At 45.2% G+C, this 24,071-nt stretch overlaps 2 protein-coding genes across 3 annotated transcripts in view; both read left to right on the top strand.

Moving 5' to 3' along the window:
• The first annotated feature begins 4,768 nt into the window (after window positions 1–4,768).
• MON1B (MON1 homolog B, secretory trafficking associated) lies at window positions 4,769–16,457 on the top strand. 2 transcript variants are annotated; one of them, XR_002828826.1, is made up of 6 exons: window positions 4,769–5,522; window positions 7,685–8,014; window positions 8,577–9,396; window positions 10,073–10,220; window positions 12,969–13,149; window positions 13,255–13,395. XR_002828826.1 is itself a non-coding variant. In XM_006087060.3 (6 exons), exons 2-6 carry the CDS (start codon window positions 5,375–5,377, stop codon window positions 13,462–13,464), a joined length of 1,656 nt encoding a protein of 551 aa, XP_006087122.1. In that variant the 5' UTR covers window positions 4,788–4,950; window positions 5,365–5,374; the 3' UTR covers window positions 13,465–16,457. The 2 variants fall into 2 exon arrangements, 1 of the variants encoding a protein (XP_006087122.1); XM_006087060.3 differs by lacking the exon at window positions 12,969–13,149 and having other exon boundaries at window positions 4,788–4,950; window positions 5,365–5,522; window positions 13,255–16,457.
• SYCE1L (synaptonemal complex central element protein 1 like) overlaps window positions 14,556–24,071 on the top strand; it is an 11,977-nt gene continuing 2,461 nt past the window's right edge. The window contains 6 exon segments of the mRNA XM_023752589.1: window positions 14,556–14,619; window positions 19,810–19,869; window positions 21,440–21,499; window positions 21,669–21,743; window positions 22,304–22,351; window positions 22,586–22,647. Of these exon segments, the coding sequence (XP_023608357.1) occupies window positions 14,565–14,619; window positions 19,810–19,869; window positions 21,440–21,499; window positions 21,669–21,743; window positions 22,304–22,351; window positions 22,586–22,647 (360 nt within the window). The 5' untranslated portion in view covers window positions 14,556–14,564.

Here is a 24,071-nt window from a genome sequence, read left to right as displayed (position 1 = left end):
CATCAGCCTGCGAACTGAAGGGTCCTGGGTTCAATTCCAATCAAGGGCACATGTCCGGGTTGCGTGCTCGATCAATGATTCTCTCTCATCATTGATGTTTCTGTCTCTCTCCCTCTCTCTTCCTCCCTGAAATATATATATATATTAAAAAGATGTTAACTTTGGGGAAACTGGATGAAAGGTATACAGGAACTCTCCATACTAAATTTCCGACTTTTCTGTAAATCTAAAATTATTCCAAAACTAAAAGTTTGTTTAAAAAGTTGAAATGTAAAAATAAAACTGTAAGAAGTCCTAAAAGGAATAAACAAAATAAAGCAAAGGAGTCCGAGGGCAGGTGGAGTTGTGACTCTTCTAAAGGGTTCCAATTGATTTGTGAACCCTTCATCAGGCCTTATTTCCCAAATGGATATGCTCAAGAGATGAAAATAAAATGCAGTTAACTGTTTATCCTCCAAGGAGCTTGAGAGCCCTGCAGAAATTTTGTGGAGTATCTCAGCTAAGACTGCCAAGGGGCAACACTTTAAAACAGTGGCCTAGACTAGGTGATTCTTATCCACAGGAACTAGGTGTAGATATCTTTATGTTTAAACTATTTTGAGTTTGTTGAACTTTTTTTTTTTAAACATATTTTATGCTCAAGAGATGAAAATAAAATGCAGTTAACTGTTTATCCTCCAAGGAGCTTGAGAGCCCTGCAGAAAGCTGCCTCCTGCACACCCTCTACTGAGGATGTGCCTGCGACCAAGGTACATGCCCTTGACTAGGTGATTCTTATCCACAGGAACTAGGTGTAGGTATCTTCATGTTTAAACAATTTTGAGTTTGTAGAACTTCTTTTTTTTAATATATTTTTATTGATTTCAGAAAAGAAGGAAGAGGGAGAGAGAGATAGAAACATCAATGATGAGAGAGAATCATTGATCGGCTGCTTCCTATTCGCCCCACACTGGGGATCGAGCCCACAACCTGGGCATATGCCTGACTAGGAATCAAACCATGACCTCCTGGTTCATAGGTCTCTGCTCAACCATTGAGTCATGCCTGCCGGCCGGGGCTTTCTTGCACTTTTTAAGTACAGATATTACATCTTTTTTTCAAATTTGAGGAGTTTTCAGCTATTAATTTTTTCTGCCTCTTTCTCTCTCTTCTCTTTCTGGGACTAATATTGCATTTTTTAAATTGGAGTATAATTGACATGTAATATTATATTAGTTTCAGTGTACATAATGATTCAACATTTTTATACACTGCAAAATGATCACCACAAAATCTAGTTACCTTCCATCACCATACAACAAAGTTATAGCATTTTTTTTCTTGTGATGAGAACTTTTAAGAGGGTGGAAAGGTAGAGATCAATGGGGGGAAAAAGAGACTCATATAATACTTTAAACAATAAAGAATTTTAAAAAAAGATTTACTCTCTTAGCAATATTTAAATATGCAATGCAATATTATTGACTATAGTCACCATGCTGTGTATTACATCCCATGACTCATTTTTTAGTTGGAAGTTTGTACCTCTTCATCCATTCGCCCACACCCAATCTCCTTCCCCATGTTGCATGTTTAATGGTTTCCTAAGGATCTCATTAGCATTTATTCATTTTTTTACATTCTTTTACATTTCTGTTCATCAATTGGGAAATCTCCACTGATCTATCTTCAGTTTTATCTTCTCCCTTTTTTCCTTCCTTCTGCTAGCTCAGATCTGCTTTTGAACCTCTCTAATAAATTACCCATATCAATTACTGTACTTTTAAAACTCCAGATATTCTTATTGGTTCATATTTACAATATCAATTTATTTACTCATATTGTTTATTTTATGAGTCATGCAATTGCATTTTTAAATTCTTTAGATATGGTTTCTATTTGTGTTTTTTTAAATTTTTTTCCATCACTATTTATCCCCCCCTACACTCTTCCACCTCCACTCTCCCCATTTACCCACAATCACCCACTGTTGTCCATGTGGTTTCTATTAGTTTTAAAAACATATTTATAATACCTGTTTAGAAGTCCTTTTCTGCCAAATCCAACAGCTTAGCCCCCTCAGAGAGCATTTCTATCAGCAAGTGTTTTTTCCCCGGTGTATACATGCACACTTATAAGGCACACTTTCCTATTTCTTTGCCTGCAATATTGAAAAAATTGGCATTGTAGATCATATACCAACTTTGGATTCTGTTCCCACCTTGTGGATGATTGTGGTTGCTAGATTTCTGTTGGTTTATTTGTTTAGTGACTTACCTGGATTAATTCTGTAGAGTATTAGAATCAGTGTGTGTGTGACTGCTGGCACCTTGTTGCCTAGAGCTTGGAATTCCATCCCTACATCCTTGTTACCTCCCTACATTGTCCCTATCCCAACTAGAGAATATGGGGAGCTTTATGGAAAAGATGAGGCAAGAGAAAGAGATTCACTAAATTTGTATATAATGTCCTGGCAAACCTCTAAGAGATGCATGTATGAAAATGACCAGAACCAACACAGGCAAAAGGTTTGAGAACTGAACTACAGCACTGAGTACCAGACTGGCTTCAAAATTGACCTGTGGCTAGCACACAAGTGAGGGAGACCAGAATTGCACTGCAAAGGCTTTGGAAGCTAAATTCATAGCTGAGCTACAGCCCCACCAATAGTAGGCCAGAGTGCATGTTACAAACCAACACAGGTTGACCACTTACTAAAATGGAAGCATGTCACATAATACCCAAAATGTCTGAGGTACAGTATAAAATAGCATAATAGTGTGTGTGTTTTCTTGTAGACCCACAGTTTTGCCTTGTTGGTGTTCCCAGCTAGAAATCTTCCACTCAGTAATTTCTGCTGCATATATTGTTTCCATTTGTTATGGTTGAGAAAGGTGTGTGGGAATGGAAGGCAGAGCCTGGGAATCGCTTCAGCGTGTGCAGATATCCACAGAAAAGAACACATTGTGTTTTACAAAGAGTCCATTGCAGAGACTCAGAGCACCCTGAGGCAGGTGTACAAGTGCGCATGGCTGGCCACTCCTGGGAGTGCAGTAGGCTGACTCATGAAGAATCATGTGCACAGAGGCGGACCTTTTGTCCTGGGAAGATGGGTGTGATCCACTTTTTAGAAACACATGCCAAGGAATAGGGGTGGGAATCTGGAGAGTGGTCACTTTACCCTAGGTGAGGGATTTCTCCTGAGATGTCCACTTTCGGACGTAAACACAATTATCCTCCTTCGAAGTCATATAAATGAACTCAAATACCCCCTCAGTTAACTTGATCCTCTGTAATTAAAGGCAGGCGTGTGACATGGGCGTAAGGAGTATGGCGGTGTTTTCATCAGCTCAAGTGGCTATAATAAAATAGCACAAACCAATTTATTTCTGGAAAGTCCAAAATCAAAGTGGCAGTAGACTGGTATCCGGTGAGGACACACTTCCCGGTTTGCAGACCACTGCCTTGCTGCTGTATCCTCACGGGAAGGAGGGAAAGAGAAAGCAAGCTCTCTGGGCTCTTCTTCTAACACCACCAATCCCCTCAGGTGCACCCACCCTTATGACCTTCTGAACCTACTTACCTCCCAAAGTCCCCATCTTATTAGGATAAAATCATGTTTCCTCAAAAATTTATGGTAGAATATTCATCACAATTACACTAAAATGTAGACTTTTTTTAAGGTTTCCAATCAATGATCATAGTATAATCCCAATTTATTGAGATCTTCTTAGTTTCTTTCAGAAAAATCTTATAGTAACCTGGATATAGGTCTTGTGCATATGTTGCTCACATTCCCACTAACTGTTTTTTGTTAGATATGTGATATTTTTCCCCCCAATCTGTGGCTTTTCATTCTTTTAGAAGCGCCTTGCAAAGAGCATACTTTTAAAAAATTTAATGAAGCCCAATGGAGCAAATTTTTCTGTTTTAGCCTTAGTGACTGTGCCTCAGGGTGTTTTTGCGAGGCTGCAACCAAGATGAAAATCAGAACTACAGTCATGTCAAGACTCAACTGCGGGAGGATCGCCTCCTAGCTAACTACGTAATTGGCTCTTGGTGATACTGTTCTAAAAACCTAGTTATTATTTAACAGAAAAGGAGAAAAGGGAAGACTAGACAATGTAGGCACGCCATTTATACAGCTTTGCCAGATAGCGGCCAATGGGCATTTTCTTCAGCCCACGGAACTCAGCAGGCTCTCAAGGCCACGCCCACCGGCTACCCCGTCAGACAGGCACTTCCCATCTCTATAGCTCCGCCCACAGGGCCGTGGCTTATTTGAAAGGAGGTCGGCTCGGTATTTTGCCCGTCTGGGCGAGCCCTGATCAGCCTGCACATTACCTTCGCAAACTCATTCCTCCGCGCTGTGAGGATGTTCACGGCTCGTGCTTCCCTTTTCTCCAGAGGCCACGAGCCCTTTGCTTGGCTGAATACAGAGACTTGCGAATACTTCCTATTTCTGAGAGGTCCGCCTTCTGCTTGAGCACCGAGTTCCATAGGCTGACCAGGTTACGCACGGCACTCCAATTGGAAGCGGCGGCTGTCCGTCAAACATCCTATTGGTCGGGTACTGTATCTACGGTTGTTTAGGCTGTGAACGTCCTCGAGCGAAAAGGGGAATTGGCTCGAGCTTTCGATTGGGCCCAGGAAACTGTCAGTCAAGGAATGGGCGGGTGCAATCGCAATCCAGCGCACATTATTGGTAGAGAGAAGAGGCGGATACGGGGAGGGAGAGGGATGCCGGCTTCTCTTGATTGGGCCATACGGAGGGCCGTGCGCCCCCGTACTCCGGATTGGCTGACCGTGAGCCGCGCCCCCCTCACGCCAACAGCCTTCGGTACGAGAAGTGCACCCCGCTCGCCTCGCGTAGCTGTGGAGCCAGTTTGGTGCAAAGGCGTGCAGAGGGGGCTAGCTGGGTTCCCAACCGGACCCGACGTAGACCCGGGAGTGGTGCGCTCCTTCTCAACGGTGAGCGAAGACCAGTGGGCAGCGGGAGAGGGGTCGGGCCGGCGGGCTGCGAATGAAGGTCTGCGGCACCAAGTTCCTTCAGAGCGTCGTCGCACCCGGAAGTGTGGCAAGACATCAGTCGCACCCGGAAGTGTGATGCTTCCGAGGCCATGGGAAGTAATGGTACCCGGCCAGTTGAGATACCGGGTTAAAACAGATGTTTATGTATCTTTTAATTCCTGCGGCTCGGTAGATCCTCCCTTTTCGGCAAGTGCTGGAGGATGCAAGTAATTTGGTCACATTTTTAAATGTCTCATCCTGTTCAAAACCGAGGGTAAACGAGCACTAGGAGCGTGGACAAGAGGGCTAAGCTCAGTAAAGGCTTTCAGGAAGTTTCTTTTGCTGCCCATCACCCTCACTTCCCCTGCCGCCCAGGGATGTGCAGATGGAGGCCGGAGGAGACCCTGCTGCCCCAGCCCCCGGGGACGCCGAGGACTTGGAGGACACGCGGCTCCCCAGTGAGGAGGCTGGAGACGGTGGAGGGGTTCAGGAGGACCCTACAGATTCCGAGGACCGGAGCCTGGAGGAAACAGGTATGTTTTTTCCTTACCACAAATTCCAAAGAATGTATAGGGGTGTCATTGTTGAGGGAGGTCAATGAAGGGACCAGTAACGAGCCTTTTTGGGTCTTAACAGGGTTGCATGTGGTCAGTAAGAGGTCGTCGTTGACTCACATTGCAGTTTAAATCCTCGAGGAATGAAAAGGAGGAAATCAGTGAGCATCGGTGAATGTTCACTGGGGACTTGGGTTGAGTTAGGCCCTTGGGGTATCAAAAAGGGATTAGTTGGGGTCAAAGGGGGGCACTGGGGATTTAAGATGGTCAGGTCAATGACTGACCGAAAGGAAGTTAAGAAGGTCCAAGGTGGACTATTTAGAAATCGGTGTCTTTGGGGACTAGGGTGTCATTTAAGTCACTGAGGTGGGGAAGAGGGTCAGTGGAAGCCTGTGGACACCCAGAGTATTTACCTCATTGAGGAGACAATGGTGAGTTGTCAGAGGTACTCTCTTAAGGAACCAGATGTTAGTGGCTACTAATGGCGATTATGGGTGGGCAGGCAGTGGACATCAATGAGATTACTTGGGGAGTTAGAGGACCAGTAGGAGAGTCTTTGAAGACCCAGGTGGATGTGTAAAGGTATTCTGTGGAGCGTCGATGGAAGTCATTGGGGGCATTGCTCATTGATCACGTTGGAAGGAGCAGTGGACATCTCTTAAGATTAAACGGTGGAGGAGGGCGGTCTTTGAGAACTTGGGAATTGTTAGCAAGTAATGGCAGAGATTGGGAGGAGGTCGTTGGTAATTGGGAGCAAGTGGAGTCATAGAATGTCAGTGAGAGAATGAAGGAATATGAGGTCATGGGGATTTCATGGGAAAATTGTTGAGACATAGTTGCCAGTGGGTAATAATGGTTGTCCTTGGGGGAAATCAATGGACATTGACTGGATTAATAGGAGGTGTGTCAGGGGAGTCAGTAGGAGGCATTGAAGTGGTGGGTTTCATTGGTGATTGTTAATAATAATCATAGGAAAGGGCAGTGGAGGTCATATTTATAGAAGTCCTGTGTTTTAGTGTATATTATGGTGGTTATTGTAGGGAGGGGGGTGGATACCACTGAGAATAAAGGGAGATCAAGAGAGTCAGTGGAGGTCATTGAAGTCCTAGGTGTTAGTGGAGATTAATAGTGATCATTGGAGAGAAGGGAATAAAAGAGGGTTAGGGGAGTCAACAGAGACTACTGGAAGTCTAGGATGTTAGTGGACATTAATAGTGGTCAGGTAGGGGTGGAATGGACATGGAGTAGAATAGATTGTGGGTCAGAGCAGTCAGTGAAGGTCATTGAAGACCCAGGTATTAGTGATGTTAATGTGGGGTCTTTGAAATGGTAATGAACAGCAGTGGGAGTAAATAGAGGGGATTAAAGATCTGGGTGTTAGTGGATATTCATGCAGTCATTGGGAGAATCAGTGGTCATCATCAAGAATATAAATGGTGCTCAAGAGAATCAATAGGGTCATTAGGGATCAGTGGACATCAGTGAGAATAACTAAGGGATTAAGGTAGTGGGGACAAGGAGCAGTGAAAAACCCAAATATTAATGGATGTAATGGGTCGTAACCGGTTTGGCTCAGTGGATAGAGCTTCGGCCTGCGGACTGAAAGGTCCCAGGTTCGATTCCGGTCAAGGGCATGTACCTTGGTTGCAGGCACATACCCAGTAGGGGGTGTGCAGGAGGCAGCTGATCGATGTTTCTCTCTCATCGATGTTTCTAACTCTCTATCCCTCTCCCTTCCTCTCTGTAAAAAAAAAAAAAAAAAAATTAATAAAATATATTTAAAAAAATAGATGTAATGGTATCAGGAGGATGAGGGATCAGAGGTTATTAATGGGGATCATTGAAGATGTAAGTTATTCAGGAAATGGGGTGCTTTGAAGACTTAGAAATGGCAGTTATTGAAAGGGGAATAATTGGTCTTTAGGACATAAGAGGGTTCAATTATGACAATGAGAGATTGGATTATTGGGGTTTTAAGGGCATCATGTGGATGTAATTGAAGGGCAGAGAAGATACCTGGAGTTCTGTGTCAGCATCAGGGGTCATTGGGGGAAGGGGCTGGTAGGCATTTGGTGAGTCCTTGGGCACAGGGGGTTAGTGGGAGTCCACAGGCAGGTGACCCACCAGGGGCTCCCTTTCAGGATCCAAGACCAAGGACCAGCCACCCAGCCTGCTGTCACCACTGCCCCAGTCAGAGTCCCCTTCATGTACCCGTGAGCTCTGGGATCCTGCAGCCTCTGAGAATAATGCCATGGATGACTCTGAGAGTGGCTCCGGGGGCCAGGGCGGAGATCCAAGTGACGAGGACTGGCGCAGCAAGCGAAAGCACGTGTTTGTACTGAGTGAGGCAGGCAAGCCCATCTACTCGAGGTACGGTAGTGTGGAGGCACTGTCGACTACCATGGGTGTGATGACAGCTCTCGTGTCTTTCGTGCAGAGTGCAGGAGATACCATCCGCGCCATCTATGCTGGTGAGCAAAGGGGCAGGAGGTGGAACTGGGGGCAGTGACTGTGAATATGAATATGGCTGTCTGGGTAGCAGCTATAGGTCTGTCTGACTTCCGGGGGCACTGTCCAGCCAGCCAGGTGTGGGTCAGTGTGTGTGGCTGGCTTTCCAGTCCTGAAGGGGTGAGGGCTTGGTGTTGTGTCCATCTGTCAGTTTGGCCTTCTGGGTTCTGAGTGATTAACTCCTGGGATGTAAGTGACTGGCTGGATACTTCCTTGTTTATCTGACAGCATGGTTGTGTGGCTGTGTGGCTGAGTTGGGTATCTTTCTGGCTGTGTCATTCCTTGCTTCATCTTCCCCCACTTCATGTTATATGTCTAACCTGATTCTTTGACCATCCCATCGTGTCTCTACAAATGTTCAGTCTCCCCCAGATTGTCCTAACCCTAAGTCCGAGTTTCCACAGAGTGACCGCGAAAGCTTGGGCCAGAGGTGTGTGTTCAGGGAAAGGGGGGAAGAGCCTCACCTGATCCTCTCAGTCACCACCGACTCATCGCTACCCCCTGCCCATCCCTTCCCTCCCCCAGAGGACCACAAGCTGGTGTTCCTACAGCAGGGCCCACTGCTGCTGGTGGCTGTGTCAAGGACTCCTCAGTCAGCAGCCCAGCTGCGGGAGGAGCTTCTAGCTGTGCACGCACAGATCGTGAGTACACTGACCCGTGCAAGTGTGGCCCGCATCTTCGCCCGTAAGCAGAACTACGACCTCCGCCGCCTGCTAGCTGGCTCCGAGCGCACCCTAGACCGGCTTCTGGACAGTGTGGAGCGGGACCCAGGTGCCCTGCTCCTGGGTGCGGTCCGCTGTGTGCCCCTCACTCGCCCGCTGCGGGAAGCACTGGGTACACTGCTCCGACGTTGCACAGCACCTGGCCTGGCACTGTCCGTGCTGGCGGTGGGTGGTCAACTGGTGACAGCAGCCCAGGAGCGGAATGTGTTGGCTGAGTGCCGGCTGGACCCAGCTGACCTGCAGTTGCTGCTCAACTGGGTCAGTGCACCTGCCTTTGCAGCAGGGGAAGCGTGGGCACCTGTGTGCCTGCCCCGCTTCAACCCAGATGGTTTCTTCTATGCCTATGTGGCCCGCCTGGACGCCATGCCTGTCTGCCTGCTGCTACTTGGCACTGACCCTGAGGCCTTCCATGACATGGCCACCTGCCGGCGCCTGGTGGAAGACGGCATGCACACGCTTGGTGCCATGCGTAACCTTGGGGAGGCTGCCAGTTTCTCTAATGCCCCATCAGCCACTGCCCCATCCTACAGTGTGCAGGCCGTGGGAGCACCTGGCCTTCGTCACTTCCTCTATAAGCCACTGGACATCCCTGACCATCACCGCCAGCTGCCTCAGTTTACCAGGTGGGTCCTGATCCTTGGGCAGTCTGCCAGGTGGGAAGGCTTATCTAACTGGAAGGTTCAGCATCTCATAGACATGTTTCAGGAAAGAAAGCCAGCCATGCTCTACAACAGCGGTCACCAGCTGGTAGTCCATGGACCACTGGTGGTCCATGAGGTCCGAAAGGTTGGCAACTGATGCTCTAGAACAGTGGTCGGCAAACTGCGGCTCACGAGCCACATGCGGCTCTTTGGCCCCTTGAGTGTGGCTCTTCCTAAGCCTTAGGAGTACCCTAATTAAGTTAATAACAATGTACCTACCTATATAGTTTAAGTTTAAAAAAGTTGGCTCTCAAAAGAAATTTCAATCGTTGTACTGTTGATATTTGGCTCTGTTGACTAATGAGTTTGCCGACCACTGCTCGAGAATGATGGAATAGAACAGGTGTATAACTGATGAGGGACGCTCAACTACCAATCTCAAGGAATCCCTTATTCTAATGGAAACTAAGGCCCCAGTATTCAAGGAATCCCATAGTTTGAGGGGAAAGCTGGGCCTCTGACCATAGAGATTCTTTAAGTCTAATGGGGAAGGCTTATTTAGCTCCTTAGCTTAATTGAACTCCTTAGACTGAGGGGAGATGGCCAGCCAAGAAAGCCCTAGACTGACCCTGTCGCTGGCCTCCCTCCCTCACTGCAGCCCTGAGCTAGAGGCCCCGTACAGCAGAGAAGAGGAACGGCAGCGACTGTCGGACCTATACCACCGCCTGCATGCTCGCCTCCATAGTAGCTCCCGGCCGCTGCGCCTCATTTACCACGTGGCTGAGAAGGAGACTCTGCTGGCCTGGGTGAGTTGGGGAGAGGGCTCTTCAGGGGTTAATTCCCTGCTTCAGTTCTTTTTGCGTCCATTGTATCCCCCCAGCCATCACAAACTCCATCCATAGCCTTTGTATACCTTTGCTTTCAACACTGTCCCTGCCATTACACATGTGTCTTTGAAACCCATAAGGGTCAATCACAGTGTCTCCAAACCTCATTAACCCCATCATTCTGTTTGCTGTTCCCCCATTAGCAACCAGGACAGTGTCAACTTTCAAGAGGCCCCATTAACAACCATCACTGTGTCTGCTGATTTCCTATATTCCCATTAGTCCCGCCCATGTGTCTTCAGGCACCAGTTCAGAACTCCTTGAATACCAAAGGCGTGGTTCCATGCTATGCCTCCTACCTGGCATATCCTTCCCTGCAGTCTTTCCAGGGCTTCTGTCCTCACTTTCTATGGGTGTATTAACCCTTTGCACTCCGCTGTCCCCTCTCAGGGGACATCGGAATTCTAGCATATCACTCGGATGTCCCCTCTCAGGGGACATTGCAGTTTATTAGTGATTACGGGGAATTGAGTTATTTCAACGCAACTTTTTGAGACATGCATTGTTCCCTGAAGTTTTATCTTGAAATGGCACAAGAAATTAAATCAAAATATCGTAAAATTACTAAGATATATACAAGAAATGTCAGCGGGTTTTGTGTCGGATTAAACAATAAACTACATATTCCCGATGTGGGACAAAGAAAACGGGACTGCATTGTGTGTTCTAACAGGAAAACACCTGGTGGCAGGCGTCAAACCACTTATTACTGTCAAACATGCACTAATCAGCCTGCAATGCATATTGGGGAGTGTTACAAAACTTATCATACTGTACAAAATTATAAACAATAAAATATTGTTTTTTTTGCAAATATACATTCCTCGATGTCACCCAATTCATATAAGTCCAATATCATTATAATACGTTACTTGGTTCCAAAATTATACTAAATAATACGAGGGTCTGTAAATGCACGTTTCCGCCGCAAAGTAGCGTCGAGTAGCTGGTAGCCAATGTCCAGAATGGTTCGGAGTGCAAAGGGTTAAATGTCATCTATTCTGGTCAAGGTGACCCCATAGGAAATGGCACCTTCCCCCTGGGCTCTGCCATTCAGTGCACATTTATTAAATAATGTATTGGGTACCTATTGAGTATCAGGCATTGTTCTAAGCCAGGGGCTTTTTTTGTTTTTTATTTTTTTAAACTTTATTTCCAAGCAATTTTAGACTTACAAAGAAGTTGCAAAAATAGTAGAAAAAATTACTATAAATAACTCCATCACCTAATTTCTCCAGATATTAATATAACCACAGTAACTTATCAAAATCAGGGAATTAACACCAGTATAATGGCATCTAATCCACAGACTTCATTCAGATTTCACCAGTTGCCCCACTAATGTTTTTTTACTGGTCCAGAATCCAGTCCAGGATCACATGCTGGATTTATTTATTGTGTCTCCCTAGTGTCATTTATTCTGGAACAGTTCCTCAGTCTTTTTTGTCTTTCATAATCTTGGCACTTTTAAAGGGTGCCAGCCAGTTAGTTTTTAGAATGTCCCTCAACTTGGGTTTTCCTGGTATTTATCCTGACTAAATAGAGGTCATGCATTTTTTGAAAGAATATCACAGAAGTGATGTGTCCTTCTCTGCATCATATCAGGAGGCCCACAATGTCAGTTTGTCCTGTTGTTGATGATATTAGCCTTGATCACTTAGTTAAGGTGGTGTCTGTCAGATTTATCCACAGTAAGGTTAGTATTTCTCCCCTTTGTAATTAGTAAATAGCATGAGGTGATTATGTTACTGTTCTGTTTTTCATCATATTTTCACCCACTAATTTTAATATCCATTAATGATTCTTGCCTGCAATAGTTATTACTCTGGTGTTTATTACTAGACTGTCATTTTTCTAACCCTGTCATTCCTTCTACAGTTATTGTTTGATATTCTATTGTCTTAGAGACCTTTTCCTCCTGTATTTGTTGAATTTTTAATTTTATATTAGTTATGGTCTCATGGATTTTTCTTTAATTCAGTGGGCTAAAATCTTCTCTATCCTTTATTTTTCTTGTCTGTTATTTATTTCATTGCTCAAATTGTCTCTCACATAGCCAGTGGGAGCCGTGATGTAGGTACACTGTCCCTTGTGTCATTTGACATGTCTCCATCGCTGCTGGAACACTTCTTACTTTTTGGCACAAGATGTTCCAAGCTCATCTTGTACTTTCTCTGTGTCAGTCCATTTGTCCAAGTAGCTCTTGTACCTTTTAGTGAAGAATGGTGATTCAAAACCAAGATATGGTAGGCCCAGGATTTTAAATCGGATGATTGGGGGATTACTCACCAAGGAGATGGCAGCTAAGTGGGGCAGGGAGGTAGTGGGCCATGTGAGTATCTGGAGGAAGAGTACAGCTGGCAGAGGGAAAGGGCTGTGCAAATGCTGTGAGGTGGGACTGAGCCTGGTTTATGGTTGAGGAAGAGCAAAAAGGCTAGAGTGGCTGGAACAGAGGAAGTGAGGGGAGAGCAGTGAGAAGTGGTGTGGAAAGAACTGGTGATCTCATGACATTACATCTCTCAGATTGGTGTGAGGATTAAATGGAATTAATCCTCTTATACTCAGGGTACAGATGATGAAGACATAGGTGTGTAGAGCTCAGAACAGGACCTTGTATACAACAATTGCTCATTAAAAAGCACTGTTGTTGTTACACCCATTCTATAGGTGAGCATCACAGTCAGCATCACCCAGTTGAAGCCACTAGATCTAAACGATCCCTTGGCTCAACTGAACCTGGCCCACCCTTGGTTCAACTGAGAACCCCTGGCTCACCCATGACACAATAATATCAGCTTACCTGCTTTAGCCCAGTGACCAGACAGCATCAGGTGGGAGCTGCTGCCAGGTGCGTCTTCCAAACAGGAGATAGGCATGGGGCTCGGGTTGGATGGACAGGGTTAGGGATGACCATTTCCAGCCCAACTGACTCTGTCTCCTCTCAAACCCACAGGTAACCTCTAAATTTGAGCTCTATACCTGCCTCAGCCCCCTGGTGACCAAGGCAGGTGCCATCTTGGTAGTGACCAAACTCCTACGCTGGGTGAAGAAAGAGGAAGATCGGCTTTTCATTCGTTATCCACCCAAGTACTCGACACCTCCGGCAGCCTCATCTGCCTCTACGGACCAAGCTTCCCATAATGGCTTGTTCACTGGATCTTGAGTGGCAGAACCTCCCAGATGGGGCAGTGCTGGGAACAACTACCTTTGGCTCTTACCTTCTGTCTCCACCCTGCAAAGGGGGAGCTGGAAGGGGTGGGGTGGTTGATGGTGGTGTCTGTGGCTGGTCTCTCTCTCCCTGGACAATAAGGCAAGATCTGAGGGCTTGCCCACGAATGAGAGATGACTGGACATAGGTCAGCAGGCTGCTTCCTCAGCCCCTCCTGCATCTCCACCTATGGAGAAATCCTTAGGCTTCTTCCCTTCCCTCTGCCTCACTATCTCCACTTGGATGATGTTCCAGCCTCTGTCAGGGACTTTCTCCTCCGTTACCTAGGCACCATGCCCTCTGTCCTGCATCTGGAGTTGGCCTCCACGGTGGGCTCTTAGCCCTGAGTGTCCAGGGATGGCCAAGGTCTCTGTGGGTGACCCATGGGACCAGCCTGTGCTGGAACTGACCTAAAGATACTTAAAAGAAAAGGTCTAGACCAATCCCCACAGGGACATTCTTTCGCCCTTGTTGTACTTCATCTCCCTGTCAAAAGGGACCCCATCAGTGTTGGCTGCTGCTAATGTTAATGAGAAAGGTGGTCCTCGCAGTCTGTCTGTGTAACCCAGGGCAAAGCCCCCGACTTCACACAGAGATCCAGAACTTTTACGTAGGAGGTGACTTAACTTCTAAGGCTCCTTCTGCTCATTCGTGAAATAGAGATAACTGACCTCTCACCGGCTAAGTGAGCATTTGTGAATGAAAAGGGACTCGGACCCGTGTGTACCACCCCACGACACATGGACATTTGCCCCAGACTTTCTGACAACCTGCACTACACGAGCAACCTGGAGGGGGCGAGACCTTTCTAATTTGTATATGTACTCACAACACTCGGTCCCCAGTCACTAAGACCCTAGTTCTAGCCTTGTTTTCTCCAAGCGAATTACAGCCGCATGTCGCTGAGCCAGAGGCTCACGGAAACTCCTTTGCGCTCATCCTGGTCCAGTGCTGCACGCATGCGCGCTGCAGAGCCTTCCTGCCCTCGCGTGCTCCTCCCCCCCCCCCCATCAATTGTCGAAGGCGCATGCGCCTAACTAACTCCTGCTGGGAAAATGGCGGCCAAGTTGGAGCCGCTGGCGGCCTCGGAGGAGGCGGAGGAGGGCGAGGGCAAGGGATGCGCGGGTAAGCCGGCCGCGGCCAGGGCAGAGGGGAAGCCTCTGTCCCAGTCCAATAGAGAGAGATTGATAGCAGTTCCAAAAAAAAAGGAGTAAAACTTTAGGCCTTTTATAACAAGGTAAATAATACTTAAGTATGCATCTCTTCAAGCAACGGATGGAGGTAGACATTCTCACAAAAACCACCCTGCTGCCACATCTGAGGAAATTCACAGTAACTCCCCATCCTCTGACACCCAGGCGGTTCACACGTTGTGTGGACTTTTAAATCCTAATCCCACAGACCAGACCGCTTTTCTCCAGGGCGTTGTGACAATGATGCCCACACCTTCGGGAGAGGGGAGGGAGGGGAATTGCCGTCTAGAAAAGAAGAAAACCCCCAAGACTGTCCCGCCATGTACCCGTCACTGTTTCAACAGCTGCCACCTTTCCGCCCTCCGCTCACCCATAACCCCCTTTCTGCAGCCTAAACCGCTGTGTTAATAAACACGGTTGCATTTTGTCCAGACCTGTCTGCAGACATCGACAATAACTTGTTTATTGTCCTAGGATGTCAGCGCCATGAGAACCATTCGTTGCTCTTTCCCCAAGGCCCAAACAATGCCTGCTTGGCACATAGTAGGTGCTCAATAATTTGTGTATTGTATGAATAATGAAGTAACTAACATGGAGAGCTCTCTCAGATTAGGGCCACACATTGAATGCCAGCTTTCTACAAAGACCCGACAGAAATGAGACCGATGCCAATAGATCTCATTGAGCACTTACTGCAGCTGCCACCTACTACAAAGCTTTTAGTATCCACTTTCAAGTTTGTCACAATTGAAGTTACTTCATCAGCAAGGAGGAAATTTAAGAGCAGGTGATGTTACCATTTTTAGCCATTAAAATTGGCTTTATAAAAGGAGAGATGATATCTAATATTGATTACTCTGGGGGGAAAGGCCATCTTTTATCTCACTTGGAGAGCTGACCAGTAAACGCTTAGCTGGAGGCAGTTTGGCAGAACATTTTTAGCATCTAAAATGCTAGTCACTATATTCGGCCACCGTGCTTAGTAATCAGGAGAATATAGAGATACCTGGGCCAGAAAAAGTCATTAGGACATTGTTGATGGAAGCCAAAAAAAAAAAAAGGAGCAATTATGGAAATGGCTAAGCTTAGGTATATTCATGCATATTGTGGAATGCCTGTGTGTGGTGGACCTTTAAAATTTTTTGAGCAGCAGGAAAAAAAATGGTTAAATTGCAATTTAATTTAAAATAATTAAAATTTAAAAGGATAAGACCATGATTTATTGGCACAGAATGAACTCTAAAAAGATATTTTTATGAGGAAAAAGTTTGGATTTCCAAAATAAAGTAGAAGCAATGTCAGCCATAGCCCTTTGTAGGTTGCACAGAAAAATATCTGAAGGCAAAAGGCCTCACTGATGACTCTTAATAAGGGACTTGGATCTTGGGGGCTGTGCAAAAGTGGAGACATTTTTGTGATGGTTTTTCTTTTAGGAAACTGTAAGTAGCACTGCATAATTTTTTAAAAGATGAGAACGAGGGAAATTTGAATTGCATCCGAGAATCATATTAATATTGGTTAATATTGGCATCTTGGTTTGGATGGTTGTACTGTGGTTATCTGGTAGATTCCCCTTGAATAGAGTAAATATACACTGGAACATTAAGGAATAATGGGCCATGGTGCCTGCGATTTATGGTACAGAAACGCTCACAAATGGGAAACCTGATACAAGGCAAGTAGGAGCACTGTGGTCTATTTCTACAACTTTTATGTACATCTGAAATGATTTCAAAATAAAATGTTTAAAAGGGGCTCATGCATTTAATCTGTTTTATAACATGGATTTTAAAAAAACGTTTATTAAGTTGTTAGCTGGATTATTTAAAAGATTTACTGATCACCCATGATCATACCCCAATGATTAGGACTAGAAGTGCAGGGGAGAGGAAAAACATAGATGGAGCTTTCACAAAAATGGCTGCAAAAGCCAGCTATAAAAGGCATGGGGACAGTCGGGGAAATCACATATGTTCTGGGTACTAGATGATATTAATGATCCAATGATTAGTGATAATTGTTAATATTGGTATAATTATAGGATTGGAGTCATCTAAGAAAATGTCTTCGAGTAGTGAAACTTAAGTATCTGGGGATGACATGTTACGAAGCCTGGGGCTTTCCTGGAAAAACAGCTGAAGCAAATATTAAGGATTGTCAGATCTGGGCGATGAATAAATCAGGCTCATCACGGTATTCTCCTTACTTTTATGTGCATTTGAAGTTTTCATAATGAACTATTTAAAAAACAATAACAAATACTTATCCTCATTATTAAAGTAGCTTTACTTTTTTGTTTAATTTCCAAATAGTAAGAGTATTTAAAACTGCTTAAAATCTCAAGAGACTACATACCAGCCTATTAATACCAGAGAAAGGCACTGAGATTTGGGGCTAAGGAGAGAAGGGAAAGTTTCATTTTTAACTTCACATGTTTGTGTGGTGTTTGAATGTTTTTAGAATGTTACTTGGATAAGAAAGTAAAAATTAAAACAATACATAAAAGACATTTTACTAAAAGATCTGCATGTCTTTACCAAACTGTTGGCAGTAATTACTTCTTGGGAAGGGGATTGACTTGGGGAAGGGGCTAATGGTGAGGGGAGACATATTTTTTACTCTATGTTCTTCATTTGTTTAATAAGTAATTTAAAAAATCAAATGCAAAATTAAATTAATGCATATAATTTGTAAAAGGTTTCAGGCAAGACAAAAATATGTAAAGAGAGTGAATACACCACCAAATATTTTAACAAAATTTAATAAATTCGGGTTACAAGCCCCTGGTTCACAACATGATTTTTAATGGCTGCAAAGAATTTCATCCTACAAAAGTGCTATAATCAACTAAGGCATCTTTAGGTTGCTTCCATCTTTTAAGATTACAAACAATGAAACAACATCTTGCCATCATCCTTAATTTTTTCCTTAAGATAGATTCCTAGAAGTGGAAGTTCTGATCCAGAGGAGTTGAGTAAGTTTTGGATATTTACTCTGTAGATATGACTTGTTACTATGAGGTTATACTGGATCAGGGTGGGCCCTGACCCAATGTCTGGTGTCCTTATAAGAAGAGGGAATTTTGGACACAGAGATAGAATGCAAGGTGAAAACACAAACACACACAAAAGGAAGCCCCGGTTGATGGTACTTAGTTTTGGCAGCAAAAGAAGGAAAGCAAACTAAATATCCACTAGTAAGGGACCTCTCTTAAATTATGGTATATTTACTCTGTGGACCGCTATTCAGCCACTAAAAAGAATAAAAAGATCACCAGTATACATTGTCAAATGAAAAATACAAGCTGTGGAACATCATTTAGGATAGGATACCACTTATATAGAAAGGGTGGAGATATGCTTGCATATGAATTGAATTATCTCTAAGCTTGTAACACTAGCGACTTCTGAGGAGGGAAATTGAGGAACTGGTGTCTGAGGGGAAGAGACTTTTCTGTTTATTGCTTTTTAGCCATCATGTGTGATTTGTGTGCTGCCTTTTATAGTCTCTGCCCAGTTTTCCTTGGAGAGGGATGAGTCATTGGGATTTGACCTTCTATCATTGATTTCAAAAGTTTAAGATGTCAATATTTTTTTTCTGTTATTTTATTGTTATTATAATTCTAAAAGTAACATAGGCTCCTGTTAAAGATGTATAGAAGGTCCAGCTGGCATAGCTCAGTGGTTGAGTGTTGACCTAAGAACCAGAAGGTCACGGACATATGCTTGGGTTGTGGGGCTTGGTCCCCAGTGTGGGGCTTGCAGGAGGCAGCCAATCAATGATTCTCTCTCATCATTGATGTTTCTATCTCTCTCTCCCTCTCCCTTCTCTGAAACCATTAAAAAAAATATTTTTTAAAAAAATGTATAGAAGTATATATGGTGAAAGTGTGTTTGAATTAAGATCCAAATTCATTACAATTGATTGATATAAGTCTTTTTTAAAAAAAGTATATTTTTATTGATTTCAGAGAGGAAGAGAGAGATAGAAACATCAATGATGAGAGAGAATCATTGACTGGCTGCCTCCTGCACACCCCCCACTGGGGATGGAGCCCAAAACCCAGGCATGTGCTCTTGTCTGGAATCGAACCCAGGACCCTTCAGTCCGCAAGTCGACACTCTATCTACTGAGCCAAACCAGCTAGGGCTGTCTCAAGTCTTTTAATCATAGTTTCCCCCTCTCCCTTTTTCTTCTTTACAATTTACTTGTTGAAGAAACAAGATTGTCTTGTGGAATTTGCCAGAGTCTTAAAATGCTGATCACATCCCCATGATACAATTTAACATATTTTACTGCCCCTTGCACTTCCTTTGAATTGGCATGTAGATATGGAAACCTTAGTAAGATTTCTTTTTTTTTTTTAATTTGGTTGGCAAGAATCCTTCATAGGTGCTGTTATGTTCTTCCATCAAAAAGCTCATAATACCCTGTTGTCTTTTTTTTATTGTTAGTCATTAATAACTATTTCCTAGACCCATAAATTCTTTAAGATTTGCAAATTGTGGCCTATAATGATTTTACAGAATTCATATGAAATCTCTCTGCCCTATCGCATTGATTAGAACTTCATACTATTCTGAACAGCAGCAGCAAAAGTGCTTCCCCTTCTCTCATGCCTGTGTTGTATTAAGCCTTACTACAGGTTCTCAAACTTCCTAATGCCGCGACCCTTTAATACAGTTCCTCATGTTGTGGTGACCCCCAACCATAAAATTATTTTTGTTGCTACTTCATAACTGTAATTTTGCTACTGTTATGAATTGTAATGTAAATATCTGATATGCAGGATGTATTTTCATTGTTCGCGACCCACAGGTTGAGAACTGCTTATAATAAGGGATCTGTAGTGTCCTTTGACCTCAGGGAGAAGCTGACCATAAGGGTCCCTGATCCATCCAGCACACACCATGATCCTCAGGCGCAAGGGGCTGGGTCCTGTCAAGGCCCTCCTCTTGCTGGAAGCCTCGCCCTCAGCCTGGCCTGGGTCCCAGCCCAGGGGTGTCTGTAGAACCCACTGGGGCTTCCTTCCTTCCTTCCCAGATAGGCCTTTCCGCAGTCCCCTCACTCTCACTGGATCCTGTAATTCTGGTTTTCATCTCCACAGGGCAGACCAAACCTTTGAAGACTGAGGACTTGCTGTCAATGGTGAAAAAGCTGCAGAAAGGTCCTGTGTCTCCTTGTATCTGAGGCTCCCCTGGGGTTTTGAGTCAGGCATGTGGCTCAAACCCAGCTCCCTCAGCTCACAACCTTGGAGAATTATCCCATGGCACTCTCTCCCTCTAACACAATTTATTCTTTCCGCGTGCGCGTGCGCACACACACACACACACACACACACACACACACACCATCCATTTCCCTGACCCACAGGCCAGCAGTGACTATTTTTAAATTCTTGGGTATTTTCTAGAGATTAAAAAAAAATACATTCGTGGGTGTGTGTTCTTTGTCTGCCCTTTTTATACACAAATGGCAATACAAATAGCTTTGCGCCTTGCTTTGCTGTTGAAGGGGGCCTGGGAGCCCTCTATATCAGGGCTGGGCTAAATTCTGGCTGGATTGGAGGTTGGACACACCCCCTCCCCAGCCCATCCTCAGGTTAAATTCTACAGTGCATTGATCTGTTCCTAATAAAAGGGAACCTCCCCTTCCCCAGACCCTGTGGCTCCTGCAGAAGTGCACAGGGGCTCCTGCCTAGGCTAACATTAGAGAAATTGCAGGCCTGGAGCTTTGTCAGCCATAATTAGCACCTTGGAAGCACCCACTGTGCTAGAAGTCACAGGAGCTGGAGTTGGTGGCCTCGGAAAATCCAGGGCTTGAGTTTACTAACTCCAGAGTGTTGGGGCTGGGGACCCAGCAAGGGCTGGGAAGCTTTTTGCCCCAGCTCTGTGCTGCTGATCTTGAAACCAAAAGAGGGATGAGGAAGAAGGCTTCTCCACACAAAACACTGATAACGGGGCTGTAAGAAGGTAGAGATGGCTACACTAGAGAGGCAGCGACCTCCCTGTCACTGGAGAACTTGAAAGCTGCCACCCACAAGATTAAAGCAGCACTTTCCCATTTTCTCTAATGGGACCCATACCAGGGTCTGGAAGGACAGAGTGACAACTACCCTGCCAGGCTTTTAACAGGATGGGGCAGGCAGGGGGTCTTCTCCGGCTCCCACCACGCTCAGAATTACAACTAGAAGCCCCCAGCATGTCCTTGGACACCCTCAGTGATCTGCACCCCCACTTCCCCCCACCTTGCCCCTTGCTGCTCCCCACTTGCTTACTAGATTCACACCTGCCACACCAACCCCTTAGCCATTACTTTGGGCATCTGCCTCACTCTCTCCGCACTAGTCCATCTGCCCGGCAGGGTTCCTCCCTCCACACCCCACATCCCCACCAAACTGCAGGGCTCCCTTCCCTTTCTACATTTGGAGCCTTTTTCACATCTCAAGAAGCACCTTCTACGCTTTCACTCTCCAGCCCCTTGCTTCACTTTATTCCCCTTCACAGCAGGTTATTGCCACTTACATTGATATATATCTTTGTTCAATGTCCATCTCTCCCATCCAGAATGCAAGCCCTGCAAAGGGCCTCTTACAGAGCCCAGCATACAACAGGCACTCAATAAATGTGTGCTGATGATAGCAGCAGAGACACAATGCCAACACACACCCACCTTCCATCTGCCTTGGACAGCCAGGCATCTGTCTTCTCTGATTTAATCTTTCTTTCCTTCTGCAGAGGGAAGCCTGGAGCCACAGATAGAAGATCTGATTAACCGGATTAATGAGCTTCAGCAAGGTAAACTGGGACTGAGGCTGGCCCTGGACTTTGAATGACTCCCCTTCCTCATCTATAAAATTCACGCCCCTCCAGGTTGCTTGAAGATAGCATGCTGTGTCACAATCTAAGAGAGAATAGCCAGGCTAGAGGCTGCATTCACAGTGTCTTCTTCTGTGTTTTGACTCAGCAAAGAAGAAATCCAATGAGGAATTGGGAGAAACTCAAGCTCTCTGGGAGACGCTGCACAGGGAATTGGACTCTTGTAAGTGAGACCAAAAGAGGGACCCAGAGATCCCATGACACTGCTGGTGTTCCTGTGCACACCTCAGAGTCTTTGCATGGGCTGTTCCCTCTGCCTGCAATGCTCTTATGCTATGTAATCTAGATTGCTTCTTGCTATCTCAAGTCATCCTTTAGCTCTTGGCTCAAACTTCACTCAACAGGTCTACCTTGATGGTCCCATATGAAATAGGATGTCATCTTCTCTCTCTCTGTTACTCTCACTCTCCTGCTTGATGTGCTTCTTCATGACTTAGTGCATTTATTTCTAGTCAACTCTTTCCTCGCTATAAACATTGTGCATCCTACAGAGTCATTACTCCTTTGGAGTTTACAGGGAATGTGGGCACCCGCAGGGAGAAGCTGGATCTGGATGGTCCCCAGTGGGAGATGGGTGCAGGGTGGCAAGAACATACCTCCCCTCTCCTGGGGCTGCACCAGACCTTCTGTATGACCTTGGGCATGCCCTTTGCATGAAGTTGCAGTGGGGGCACGTGATATAGCCCCTTCCTTGGAGGCTCAAAGTGTTACTGTGTTTTTCAGTGAATGGAGAGAAAGTACACCTAGAGGAGGTCTTGAGAAAAAAGCAAGGTATTTACAGCTGTTCTGTCTTCATTATTCTACCCCATCACCCCACAAAGGCCAGAAGAATCCCACTGAAACCTGAGTCAGGCTGCTTCCCTCTCTGCTCAGACCTCTCCACTGGCTGCCACCTGACTTGAAGTAAACACTAAAGTGCTCTTAGTGCCCTTCAGCGCCCATTACCTCCACCCAAGCCTGGCTCCCCAAGAGCTCTCACATGGCCCTCCTGGTTCCTCTCCACAGAAGCGCTGAGGATCCTTCAGCTGCACTGCCAAAGGAAGGAAAGCGAGGCTCAGAGGTAAGAGGTCCTGCCCAGCTCTGCCCCACCTTATTCCCCCCCAGCTTGAAGGAGCGAGGAGCAAGAGCTAGGGAAAATAAATCTTGGACACACACTCCTCATTTCTACCTTTTATAATATACACTAGCTAGACAAGAGACTTCTATGCTCATCTTTGATATTAGATAGTGGTGTTAAGATGAACTCACTCATTTAATCATTCCTTGCTACTTTATTTATAAATTTCATCCATTGGTATTATTCTAAGCTTTCCCCTATTGGTTATCCAGATCTTCTGCTTTTATCCAGATCTGTTTATCTATCTGCTCATTTAGGCCTCCCATTCATCCATTTACCCGTTCATCCATTCACCCATTAACCCATTCACCCATTCACCCATCAATACATCTGCCCTACTATCCAACCCTTCATCCGGTCAGCCAGACAGACAGTATCTCTCCAGCCTTCTATATAATCATCTTCCATCCATTTAATCATTCATTCATCTTCTCTCCATCTTTCCAATTATCTGTTCATCTAGCTGTTCATTTCTTCACCCAACCATCCACACAGACATCCTCTATCCTTCTAGTAATCCTTTTATTTCTCCACCCAGCCATCTCCCTCCACTGGTCATTTCTCCAGCCAGCCATCATCTCTTCAGCCAGCCATTCACTCATCCAATTAACTGTCCAGCCAACCATTCATCCGTCCATCTCTCCATCATTTGAACCTTTACTTAACTGTTCTGTGACCAGAGCTGTCACACCCTGGTGCACCATGATTTTAATTGCGCAGGAAAACCTGATGATGGATAAAGTGTGTGAATGCTTAATTACACCACACACACACACACACACACACACACACACACACACACAATACAGAGAGAGTCTGATAAGCAGTTTATGTTCATTTATCAATCCTCACAAAGACAATTAAAGGAGTTAAAGGCTAATGTCACCCTCCATCATTACCACCATTTTACAGATGAGTAAACTAAGACCAGAGAGGTTAAGTAACTTAACCGCTTACACAGCAAAAGGATCACAGTAGAATAGCAGATCCAGGCTTTAAATCAGGACTTTAGAATCTATGAAGCTAAACTACTGCTCCCCTCACAAAGTGTTCTTCCAACCGAAGCCCCTCCTCTTTGGCTTCAATGTCTCTGCTCACTGCTCAGATCAGGCCCAAATTCATGGTTTGATGGGGGACAGGATGGACAGGATGATAGTCTCAACAGAGGCCCATAAATTTTCATATTCAGTCAACAGAAGAAAGGGGAATGATGAAGGTTACAAACAAACCCCAAACTCCTACTCCTGCAGAGAATCATGCAGAGAATGATTGAGGTTGTCTTTCCCTTCCTTGGAAGCACATGTTGCAGGAGTTCATGGATCAAATTTTCATCCGTAACTCTCAGATTGAAGAGAGTTGTGAACAGAGGAAGCT

This window comes from Myotis lucifugus, unplaced genomic scaffold (genome assembly GCF_000147115.1).
Source record: "Myotis lucifugus unplaced genomic scaffold, Myoluc2.0 scaffold_35, whole genome shotgun sequence".
Classification (NCBI taxonomy): domain Eukaryota; kingdom Metazoa; phylum Chordata; class Mammalia; order Chiroptera; family Vespertilionidae; genus Myotis; species Myotis lucifugus.
Note: the sequence above shows the minus strand (reverse complement) of the source record. Positions and strands in the feature narration are given on the sequence as shown.

Excerpts from the sequence above, each read along its gene's own strand:
- MON1B (XM_006087060.3), top strand. The coding sequence starts at position 5,375 with ATGGAGGCCGGAGGAGACCCTGCTGCCCCAGCCCCCGGGGACGCCGAG. Across the intron at positions 5,523-7,684 it reads CCGGAGCCTGGAGGAAACAG|GATCCAAGACCAAGGACCAG; the intron begins GTATGTTTTTTC and ends GCTCCCTTTCAG. Across the intron at positions 8,015-8,576 it reads CATCCGCGCCATCTATGCTG|AGGACCACAAGCTGGTGTTC; the intron begins GTGAGCAAAGGG and ends TCCCTCCCCCAG.